The 12,378-nt window shown below is 36.9% G+C and overlaps 1 protein-coding gene across 5 annotated transcripts in view; it reads right to left on the reverse strand.

Annotated features, from left to right (window-relative positions):
• Window positions 1-1,229: 1,229 nt before the first annotated feature.
• The window catches only part of GART (phosphoribosylglycinamide formyltransferase, phosphoribosylglycinamide synthetase, phosphoribosylaminoimidazole synthetase), a 36,467-nt gene continuing 25,318 nt past the window's right edge, over window positions 1,230-12,378 (reverse strand). For all 5 annotated transcript variants that reach the window (XM_027875573.1, XM_027875571.1, XM_027875569.1 and 2 more), the window contains 8 exons: window positions 10,607-10,858; window positions 10,216-10,368; window positions 6,224-6,430; window positions 5,566-5,706; window positions 4,399-4,529; window positions 3,044-3,185; window positions 2,302-2,417; window positions 1,230-1,968 (listed from right to left, as the gene is read on the reverse strand). In XM_027875573.1, coding sequence (XP_027731374.1) covers window positions 1,777-1,968; window positions 2,302-2,417; window positions 3,044-3,185; window positions 4,399-4,529; window positions 5,566-5,706; window positions 6,224-6,430; window positions 10,216-10,368; window positions 10,607-10,858 — 1,334 coding nt within the window. In that variant the 3' untranslated portion in view covers window positions 1,230-1,776. The remainder of the gene's footprint in view (window positions 1,969-2,301; window positions 2,418-3,043; window positions 3,186-4,398; window positions 4,530-5,565; window positions 5,707-6,223; window positions 6,431-10,215; window positions 10,369-10,606; window positions 10,859-12,378) is intronic.

Consider the following 12,378-nt stretch of genomic DNA (forward strand, 5'->3'; position numbering starts at 1 on the left):
CTATCCACTGCCCCATCTAGCTGCCCCTAAATTTTGTTTTTAAATGGGGTAGCAGGCCAATTAAGTTTGAGAACCTGTTGTAAACTATTAAGCTTGGAAGCTTAGAACTTATTAGCTTAGAACTGCACTTAAGACTTTCGGGGGATACTATACACACACACACCACACACCTATGTAGTGCATGTGCACATGTGTATGTGTACAAAGGTGGCACAGTGCGTAGAGTAGGACTCTAGTCAGGAAGACAGTTTAATGCCTCATACACAAACACACCTAGTGTGACCCTGATTAAGTCATTTAACCTCTCTTAATCTCAGTTTTATCATCTGTAAAATGAGGATAAAAGCACCTACCTCACAGGATTATTCTGAGGATCAAATGACACAACAAAATGTAATGCACTTGGTAAACTTTAATGCTCTGAAAAAATGTTAACATTTATGAGTCAAAACCTGGGTCCGGATTGGAAAGGACAAATACTGGTTTTACAATCTTGATTAATTGTGATGTCAAAATAAGTGGATGTCAGAAAGTGGTATGCTACTATTGAGTGAGACACAAGAAGCTTCAAGTTTCCTTCTGAAATTGGAGTGTTAGCTGAGGATGATTACAGCTTCCAAAATAAAGAACAAGGAGGGAAAAGTTCATGTGGGAGAAATTTAAAGCAGTACACATAATAGTTCCAAGGAAGAGATTTTAACTGCAATTTAAATCAACACATTAACCTGTCTACTTTGGGGAACGAAGGAAATATTTAAAGAATGACAAGTAATAAAAAATCAGAGGGCGAGAAGATGAAAGATGAGGAATTAAGGGGTCAGGGTAAAGTCTTGTTTGATGGAGGAATTTTGACACCTTGCTTGACTGGGAATGAAAAGACTACCCTTTAGTTAAAGCTTGTATAACCATATGAAATACAACACATAGTTATTTGTATATTTTTTGCACATATAGAAAGCTTTATTCTATGTTAAGTTTGGTATAGGTGGGAAGCAGGAAGATTTCTCAGCAAAACACTAGTCTTTATGACATTCTTATTTTTATTTTCTTTTTGAATACATTTTTATTTTGTTAAATATTTCTCAATTACATGTAATAAAAAAATTTTAACAACCATTTAAAAAATATTTTGAGTTCCAAATTCTTTCCCTTCCTTGAGGAAGCAAGCAATCTGATTTCAATTATACATGTGAGGTCCTGCAAAACATTTCTATATTAGCTATCTTTCAACAAAAGAAAACAGACTAAAAACCAAAATGCCAAAAAACAAGAAAAATAGAAAAGTAAAAAAAGTATGCTTCAATTTCAGTCTCGATTAGTTCTTTCGCTGGAGGTGGATGCTGTTTTTCATCTTATGTCCTTTGGAATTGTCTTGGATCAGAATATTTAAGTCACTCACATCTGCACAATGTTGCTGTTACTGTGAACAGTGTTCTTCTGGTTCTGCTCACTTCACACCAGTCCATATAAGTCTTTCAAGGTTTTTCTGAAATCATCCTGCTTGTAGCACAATGGCATTCCAACATGATCATACAGTACAACTTGTTCAGCCATTCCCCAACTGATGGGCACCCCCTCAATTTCCAATTCTTTGCCAACACAAAAAGAGCTGTACATATGGTGATATATATGAGGAGCTCTGTTAGTAAGGAAGTTTTTTCTTTTTTAAACAGAAGTGTAAGGGTTTCTCCTTTGTTAGCTATTATTTTGTATTCATGACAGAAAGTACAAATGACCACATTTGATACAATTCTTTCACCCTAAATTTATGGCGTTTTATTCCTCATTATTCCAACAAATCTTTCCATTTTTTCCAAGTTTTACTGCACCACTGGCCACCATCTGTAAAGCAGCAGGAAATGCTTTATGCTCTGCTATTTTTACTCTTTCTGACAAAGTTGCAATAGTGTCACCTCTCATTACTGGGACAGCCTCTTGAACAATAATTTGTCCAGAATCCACTTGTTCCTATGAAAAGAAAAACTGCTTTCAATATATCCAAAGCAAACTTAGCCAATACAAATTATTTATATAACCTTAAAGCACCTAATTTTTCAGAAAAGAAATAGACTTACAGGGGCTGCTAGGTGATACAGTGGATAGAGCACCAGCCCTGGAGTCAGAAGGACCTGAGTTCAAATCTGGTCTCAAACACATAACACTTACTAGCTGCGTGACTCTGGTCAAGTCACTTAATCCCAATTGCCTCACCAAAAAAACAAACAAACAAACAAACAAAAAAAACCAAAACAAAACAAAACAAAAAAACCCAAAAAAAGAAAGAGAAAAAAAAAAACTTACAGCTACAAAATGTACTGTACAGCCAGTGATTCTCACTCCAGCTTCAAGAACCTGCTCATGGGCATTTGAACCCTTAAAAGAAGGGAGCAATGACGGGTGTATGTTGAGTATTTTACCTAGAAATTAAACAAAACAAAAAACTGTGGTTAGAGCTTAGGCCTCTTACCTCCCTCATACAGAACTGTACTACTAACAAAGATCAGGTCCAATAGATGCAGGATGTTTTTATACTAATTACATATTTTGCCAAGAACCTATTTAATACATACTATAACTTATCTCCTCCCCACCCCTGCTTTGGAGTTTGCAGGATTTCATTATGAGAATATTGATGTCAAAAATATATTCTTACAAACTTGTCTCATTTCAGCCTTCTCACATAACCTAAAGAAAGAGGTTTGGCAAACCTACTTCAAAACATTTCCAGGCTTTTTTGTAGAAAAGTAGCAATGAGCTTATGAACAAAACAAACCTCTCAACTTATCCTAATTTTAGAAAAGACATTAACATTTAGCAGACCAAGGGAAAATTAGTAAAGCACTCTGGTCCACAGACATGTACCAAAACTCTGTGAATGGTTTTGATAAATAAATAGATTCTAACCTTGAGAAGTTGCTGAGACTATGTTTGAACAGATATAAAATGCCATCACAAACATTTCACTTTATGGAATGATTGTACAAAAATCTAATACCAAAGATTATCTTTTGGGTTGGCTGATAGTTGTTAAAAAACTGCTTACCATTCCATTTTTGGACAAAAGGACCAGACAAAATTCTCATGAATCCTGCAAGACAGACTAGGTCAACGGAGAACTCTTCAAGGACACTGTCAATTTCACTGTCAAATTCTGAACGACTTTTATATAATTTATGATCAATTACCTGTAGAGTAAAAGATGGTGCATAAAAACCAATTGTCTCAAAGGTATAATCAAGTCATAAAAACTGACATATCATACTAAAGTCAAGATCAGACACTTTGTTGAAGTACGAAAATTACCTTGTTTTTTTGAGGGTTATGCCATAAGGGAATGACAGGGACTACCCAAACTGGAAAACCATTAGGTATAGGACCAGTCACTGTGGATCTATTATTCTTTTTACTTAAATTTGTTGCTTAGATAAGATTTCACACCTCTTGTGCCAAACTGTTAATTCCCCTTTTCAGTTCTTTCTTCCATAGCTCTCATTTATTTTCCAATTTTCTTCCTCTGGTACTCTTATATCACTGACAAAAATGATAACTGCTTAATTTTTTTTTTAAACTTTTGATTCAGCTCTTACAAGAAATCCAGTCCAATCTGTCATGTTTTCTTTGAGGCTTTGGTTGTAGATGTTTTGGAATCATTCTTTACTTCTAGGTTTGTGTCCTGAGTGCTACTGTCCCCTCGAGGAGATTTTTATGATGGAATTCTTTTTTGCTTGCTCATTTTTCCAGTGTACTTTCTGACTCTGGATTTGGTGTTCAGGCCTGGCTCTGTACACTTCTGAAGGGAAGGTCTGGGCTTACCTCACTGCTGCTTGCTTTGGAAATTAAGTGTTAAATTATTCCAGGATCAGGCTGAGGACCTGTAAGGTTTGAGTGCTCCCAAAGTGGTCTGATCCAGGACAAAGCCCGATTTGCTGCACCCTCCGTCCGAGTTCTACAAGTTCCTGACCTGCGTTTAGGTCTGAGCAAACAAACTGCTGCCAGACTCAATCACACTCAGTTAGCTGGGAAGTTCCGCTAGTTTAGAGTGACAGAACTGCAGGCTCTAAAGCTTGCAGAGGAATAACCAGTACAAGAATTCCAGTCCAGATGGGAGCCTGACGACAGTGGTCAGGGTCTGAATGAACCAAGGAGGTGGTCATATGAGTGTAGAGAAGGGGATGAATGAAAGAGAGATACCTAGTAACTGCTTGGATATGGGAGTGAGGGAGTGCCACTTGATAAATGAAAAGGATTGCTTGGAAGGACAATCATAATACTCATCCCAATTTCCTTTTGTAGTAAAGGAAAAATTACTTCAGAGGATGGCTATAATAAAGTATGAATGGATTTACCATAGCCTAAGAACATTAAAAAAATCCTCAATCCATGCTAAAACCAACTCACCTTAGTAGGAATACCAGCATTTTCTGCTTTCTGTAGCCCTGCCACTCCAGCTTTGTTAGAGATAACAACAACAATTTGTGCATAGCTGGTTGATTCCTGAGTGCTATCTATTAGGGCTTGGAGATTTGTGCCTGCAGAGGATGGAAAAAATGGAAGTAAGCCTATAAGTTATAAGAATGTATGTAAATACAATTCTTTCTGCTCAGTTAATAAATTTTATTTATCTTCCATTTATAAAGTGTTCAAATACATAAAAAACAAAAACAAACAAAAACAAAACAAAAAAAGTTATTGTCAAATGGTTGTATATGCCCTACATATGCTACTGTGAAGGAAATTTCAATAGCAGTTAAACAGTTTCTAACAGTCTAAGCCAATTTCCTATGAACAAAAGATAAAATGGGTGGTATTTCCTGTCAGGATGCTAAATTAACAGCTGAAGAAATGCTATCCAGATATTGATTCCTGGCTCTTGGCTAAACGAAACTGCTTGCCCTATTAAGCTAACCATTTCACTGAAAAATCAATTTAGTGAATAATACTAAAACACTTGGAACATTTCACCTTTCACACTCAAAGATGAGAGGGGCCACACAAGACTAGACTAGGAAATCAAGAGATTAGAGACACAGTACTGGCTTTGCTACCAATAATTTTGGGCAAATTACTAATTTTCTTTGGACTTTCAATTTTTAAATTTCTTTCTGTTAGCAAAATTCTATAATTCTATGACTAGAAGATAAATTAAAGGTATCTCTCAATTCTAACAGAGTTGTCTACAACTGGTAAACAACTCCAAAGTCAAAAATAGGCTGTAAATTCCTTTCTTTGGAGTATAATTACAGTTAGTATAACACTATGATATACTACTGATTATCAGTAATAAGCAATGGTTAAATATCTATTATTTTTAAAATAAATTAAAATACATCAACAAAACCCTAAACTTGAAAGACATGTTAAAGCTGTCACCCTGAATTTTAAAGCCACCAGAATTCAGAATTTCAAAACTTAAGAGTGTTAGTCCAATCTGAGGATATAAAACATGTCCCCCTTATTTCTTTGCCAAGTTCTCCTAATTTCTTTCTAACCCAATATTCCTTTAACTTTCACAGTCTTTATCAACGGCTTCACAGTCTTTAACATACACAAGAAAACAAATCTCACCGGTTCCGGATATTAAGACAGCCACTTGCACCCTCTTTGGTTGGACACCAAGGCAATCCTTTAAAGATCCATTCACTAATGAGACTGATTCATTTATTTGCATTGTTTCAATCAGATGACTGACTTTCACACGGGAATAACCTTCATTTCAAAGCCACAACACAAAGGTAGAAAAGTGGTAAACAACAACAAAAGTGTTAGTAAGAATAAGAGAAACCAAAACTTATTTTATGTTAAGAGAAAATTTTTCTTTTAAAGCACTATCTTCTGAAAACTCGAATGCTAACATTTAAGTGTATAAGCACTACAATAAATAAAAGACACCTGCATCAAATGTGTTAAGATGTACAAATAAGACTGTTCCTAATAGGCATTTTCTAATTAGAAGGAATCAAATATCATTAGCTCTTTCACTAAAATGTTTAATAGGTGGTAGTTTTTAATCATACTATCCCAAATCTAGCATTGACAGCAGCTGCCCAAAGTAAATTTTAATACAGCATCCTTGTGCTAGACATATGCTGAAGATTTCAATGACAGAGACAATGTATTAAAATGGATTTTTGAATATTTATTTGCATTCTTATTGATTAAAAAAAAAAAGAATGCAGAGCTTTCTACGTTAACAGAATAAAATAATAAAATTAAGAGATAAAACCTGTAGGACAAGTAACTACATTCCCGATTATCCAGGCTTCCTCCTCTTGCTGGCGTACATCTTTCAGAACTTGCTCAGCCAGATCTTTCTGTACCACCATGACAGCCCCAATTCCACAATTAAATGTCTTAGCCATTTCCTCTTCTGAGAGGCGTCCCTCATGCTGAAGCCATGAGAAAATTCTAGGGATCTTCCAGCATCGAGCATCTGGCAACAAGTTAGGCATGTCACACGAGATTAGTGTTTCACACACAGAACATGATAATATTTACATATACAAATATATAATAAATATAGTTAGGACTACCACTACTGGAAATGAAGCATAAAGTACTCCTCAGGTTTGCATTTAAAGCCCTTTGTACTCTGGTGTCAGGTTACTGTTCTAGCACGCTTGCTGTTCCAGCCCTTAGCTGTGCTTAACTTGAAAGGCATGTTAACACTAAACATCACCCTGAATTTAAAATAAAAGCCACTAGAATTCAGAATTCATCATACTGGCTGGGGAATGATATATAACAAGGTTAGTGTGGGGCCAGGTAAAGGGCTTTAAATGCCAAAGGATTTAGGGAGTAACATGGCAAGATCTACACTTCAACAGTATTACATAGGAAGGACTGGGAGATAAAATAAAACGCTGTTGCCTCCCACAGGAGAGGTGAAGGGTAATGAAGGCCTAGACTAAGAAAGATTGTTGATTACATAAATAGAGAGAAGGGGAAGGAAGCAAAAAACACTGTGGAGTTAGAAATGGCAAGATTTGGCAATTATATGGGGGGTACAGTGAGGATAGTAGGAGTGAATGAGGAGTTGAAGGGCTTTTTGGAGATTCAAAAGAATGATTGTTTTGGAAGAAAAAAAGTGCTGAGGTCAGAAGCCAGTGAGAGAATTGAGAGAAATGGGATAGTAGTACCAAGTATTTGTCTGTGGAAGGGAGAAAAGACATAGGATAATATCTTCAGGGGATGGTACGGTCTAGAGAGGGTTTTTTAAAGGTAGTCTTGAAAATGTATGAAGGCAGCAGGAAATAAAAGGGAGAGATTGAAGATAAGAGAGTTGGGGTAGGGGGGAGGGCAAGCTACTGGAGAAAATGGGAGTGTTCCAGATGAAGCACACATGTACAAGAGCTGACCTTGGCAAGAAGGCCTACTTCATTATCAGAGAAAGAATAAAAGGAAGAGAGTAGGGGATGATGTCAAGGGGGTATGAGATAACAAGGGGTAAGGTAGCATGGAAGGCTTGAGGAGACAAGAATGTTTGAAATAATTTCTGTTGGGAGTAGAATTGAAAGCACTGCTTTGTGACCTTTGTGAAGGTCCATTTGAGACTTAACAGACAGATGTGTGACATCTTTTAGCTCCTTCAGCAACACATGAGGTAGATGAGGGTGGGATAATTCAGGTTCAGGATTTGGCAAGGCATTCTACAACGGAGGACAGCATGGAACCAAATTTGGTTAACTCTAGGTCAAGACTGAGAAGGGAAGGAGTGAAATTAAAGAACGAGCTAGCCTGAGAACTCACAATAGGTTGGAATCTGGGGAGGGAGAGGAGCTTCCTACCTCCCTTGAGCAGCTATTCCATCTTATTCTAGGCATCCTGTTCCACTACCTACAACTCTAGAGGTACCTCCCTCTTCATCCTGATTTCCAGCTACATAAACTTGCTGGATGCTTAGGGATAACTCCACCCTAAGGGTAATACTCACTTACCTTAACTCTTACCTCAATGATTATATACTTCCACCCTAGCAAAGTATCACCATCCCAGCCCAGCCCAATGATTCTGAAAGCTCTGGTGCCATGGTTCACACCTTTTCCTCTCTCCCTTCTTCTATCTTATTATACTCAGTAAGACTTAGCCTTCCTTTGATGACAGCTTTGCTGGCCTTTTCCAGTACTGGCTGGTGTCAAGTCTCTCTCCACTCTAGTTCATCCTCTACTCAGCTGTCTAATAAATCTTCCTTAAGTATAGGTTTGACCATGTCACTCTATTGACTATTCAGTAAGTTCCAGTAGTTCTCTATTACCTTCAGGACTGAGATAAATTATTTTACTATTATGTTAATAACCAATTATTAAATTGGTATTCAGGCTTTTCTCCTTTATTTCCTCATTTAAAAGCCCAGCTCCAGTAAAAAGGCAAATCCCTAAAGTACTGGTGTGATTGATGAGACTGTCTAAGCCCTCAAGGAACATGCTCTACAATCTCAGGCAGGACTCCACCTAACTCCTGTTTTAAGTGTAAATAGAGGTCTGGTCAAATCCTTACCCTAGGGAAAAGAGCCCCTGTCCTTGCACCCCTCCACTGGAGTTTAGGGTAACCCAGCGCATGAAGGAGAAAAACCAATCAGAATGGTCTGGATGGAAATGGATTACCCTTGTGCAGATTGTTGGAGGTGGGCTGAGTTTCATGATCAGGCCACTTTCTCAGCAGGAGGAGCTGAAGACTTCTAGGCTACCTCCTCATTAAATGTCCATTAATCAGAGTTGATTTTCACTTGTCAGAGGTATTCATTTTCAAAAAAGCATTTAAGGCTTTCAGGCTCTCCTGGGGTTTGTCTTTGGTTACTGAAAGAAACCACTGACCATCAATTTATTGATTGCTGGCTAGCCTAATTAATAAATTGATTATTAATTACCCAGAAACTCTCTCAGATGCTTTCATTCATCACAGGACTACATATAAAATCCTGTTTGGGTTTTAAAGCCCTTCATAACCTAGCTCTTTTCTAACCTCATTTTATCTTATGTCTTGGGAGCAGTGTGATGGCAAAGTGTGGAGAAAGCACTGGGTATAGAGTTAGGAAGACCTGAATTGATATCAGGGATCAGATACTTTACCAGTTGTATGACCCTGGGCAAGTCACATAATCTGCTTGCCTCAGTTTCCTCATCTGTAAAATGATGATAATAATATTTCCCATGGTTGCTATGAGATTATAATTGTAAAGCACTTAACCTACTGCATGGCACATAGTAAGCACTATATACATATTAGCTATTATTATCTCATACTCCTCCATGTACTCTGTGATCCAGTGATTGGCCTCCTTGTTGTTCCTTATACAACATTACATCTTTTTACTCTGGACATTTCTACCACCTGTCTCCTCATGCTTGGAACACTTTCCCTCCCTCCTCATCTTCGGATCTCTTGGCTTTCCTGGTTTCCTTCAAGTCTCAGCTGAAGTCTCACCTTCTATAAGAAGCCTCTCCTGATCCTCCTTAACCCTAGTGCCTTCCCTCTGAGATTAGATCCAATTTGCCCTGGGTGTATCCTGTTTGTACATAGCTATTTGCATGCTGTCTCCCCATTTAGACAAGGAGCTCCTTGAGAATAGAGACAGTTTTTTCCCCCTTCTGGATATATGCATCTCCAGTGTTTAGTGTAGTGCCTGATACAAAGTAGGCACTGGTTATCTTGACTTAACTTGGAGGAATCAGTAGCCATGATGTGGGCAGATAAAATTATCAGAAGGGTAAGGCACAGGGAAAGATGGAACGACAGGTGATTAGAAAGAGGAACTGTCAGTGTAATGCGAGATCCAGTGGTGTGTGCAGCCTTGTGTGCAATTGAGGTAGGGAAGGAGTAGGTCATGGGATTTGAGATTTATCCAATGGGACCTTGTTTTATGTCTAACTTAAGAACCGGGAACACCACAAAAAGAACATATGTACTGGAAGCATGATGGAGGGAAATGAGTTTTGTTGCTCTGGCAAAAAAAGTTTAAGGAAAAATGTAGTCAAGCTATTTTTGACAAATTCCCAATCTGGGTTATGGTTTACATATTTCTAACAAAATTAAATATAAAATGTTTATAAAACAAAATCAATTTGTAGTTCCTTGGAGTATTATGAGAATGAAAGCTAACCCACAAAAGACACATACTGCATTATAAACTTCATGAAATTCTTAAGAAAAGAAAGATCACATATTCATAAAGGCAGTTTTCTACATCCTACACTTCAAAAACATTGTTATTTTCCTTACCCAAATCTACCCCGAATTTCTCTGGAAGAACTCTAGGGATATTTTCAAGTAGTCCACCTCCAGTAATATGGGCAAAGGCCTTAACATGCCCTGAACGAAGAACAGGTAACAATGTTCGGCTATAGATTTTGGTTGGATTTAACAACAATTCCCCTGTAAATATGAGAAACAAGATAGTGCCATTTAAACACTGAATTATAAGATAGATGGATTGTAAGAATGTTAAGCAAAATGCTTAAAACAGAAAGTTCTTCTGAAATGGGTAACTTTTTGCAAATTATAAACCCACTAGTTTAAGGATAAATTCATCATAATTAAATTATATAAGAAAGTAGTTATTCATTCAAATTTTAAATGCTAGTCTTAAGCCTTATAATACTCAACTATTTACCTAGAGTCTGATTACCACATCCATCAGGTGCTAAAGAGGATAACTGGAAGGAAGAATTTTCTATAATCTTCCTTACAAGGCTGAATCCATTACTATGAACTCCAGAAGAGGCTATTCCAATGATAACATCCCCCTCAGTGATTCTGTCCAGTTGAGGGAGCTTTTGATCTCGCTCCATGGCACCAACAGCAAAACCTGCAAGGTCATATTCTCCAGGGGGATACATGCCAGGCATTTCAGCTGTCTCACCTCCTGGTTAAAGGGAGATGGAAAAATAAGTTAGTGAAATCAGGAAATACTTATTAAGTGAGCACCTTGCCATTTATAATCCACTATGTACTATAAGTACCCAAAGGGAATTAAATACCATAGCAGCTGCTTAATTATAAAATATTTGCAAATATTAAGAAATTTAAGAAACTTAAATGATTTGAAGGAAACAGCATATGCCATAAAAAGGATGAATTTTTCTTTGTTCCTAGTCACTGGACAAATAAAGAAAAACATAACATAGTTCCTGCTTCTAAAGAGTACTTTCTATATAGACAGAATGACAGGACCAGAAGGGCACTAGTAACTCAGGGCAAATCAGGACAAAATCTCAATCAAGCAATAGGTGGCAGATATACTAAGCCTTGAGGAAACCCAAAGATTGGCATGAGACTGAGGCGAGGAAGAAGACATTCCTGGAATACAGGAAAGCCTATGTAAAGGCACTGAGACATAAAATATAATGTCAACTATAAAGACTAGCAAGTAGGCCAATTTGGCTCAAATACAGACTGTGTAAAAATCTGTAGTAATCTAGGACCATATAAAGGGCTTTAGAAGCCAAACAAGGGAAGTTACATTGTAGCTTCCTGAGCAGGGTAGTAACAAGGTCAGGCCTTTAGGAACATCAGTCCAGCAATTATGTGAAGGATGGCTTGGTGAGAGACTAAAGCCCTGAAGACTAATTAGAAAGCTATTGCAACAGTCTAGGCAAGAAATAACTTGTTGCTTTTTGGGATATTATCGTGATATATGTCAGAATGAATACTAGATTGCTTAAGAGCCCAAGAGAGAAAAAGTTGTAGCTGAATCTCCATAACCCCTTTTAGGGTAACACAAAAGGCTTATTTTAAAAAGCAGTACCTATACAGATCAATATTTTAAGAATTCCTGATTTTGTCAGTGAAATACTATTTAGAACCTGACAAAGTAATAACAAAACTCTATGGGGAAATAACCAATCTAGAATAGCAAGGGAAATGATGAAAAGTAGGAAAATAGCATTTCCTTTTCTGATAAAAACTGCTGGGAAAAATAGAAAGCAGTCAAGTGGAAATTATGCTTAGACCAACTATATACCATATTTCATAATATAGTCTAAAAGTATAAGTGACCTTAATAGTATATGATCTGCTTCTTTTCTCATTTTTAAAATATCATATTATTAAAAAATTAGAAAAGAAGTAGATCATATACTTCTCACAGCTGGGGGTAGATACATTCTTAACCAGATAAGTGGCAAAACTAAAATAGATCATTTATTACATGAAATTGAAAAGTGTCTACATAGACAAAATTAATACATCTAGGATAAGTGGTCAAATGGGAAAAAAAATCTTTGTACCAAATTTTTCTGATAAAGGTTCGGTACTCAATATATATATATAAAAAACAACATAAATTAGTCAACAATGGCTATTGGTCACATATTTATGAGTAACAGCCATTCCCCAATAGATAAATGGTCAAAGGATATGAACATTTTTTTTAAAGGAATTGCA

This window comes from Vombatus ursinus, unplaced genomic scaffold, assembly GCF_900497805.2.
Source record: "Vombatus ursinus unplaced genomic scaffold, bare-nosed wombat genome assembly UNPS02014809.1, whole genome shotgun sequence".
NCBI classification, from domain to species: Eukaryota; Metazoa; Chordata; class Mammalia; order Diprotodontia; family Vombatidae; genus Vombatus; species Vombatus ursinus.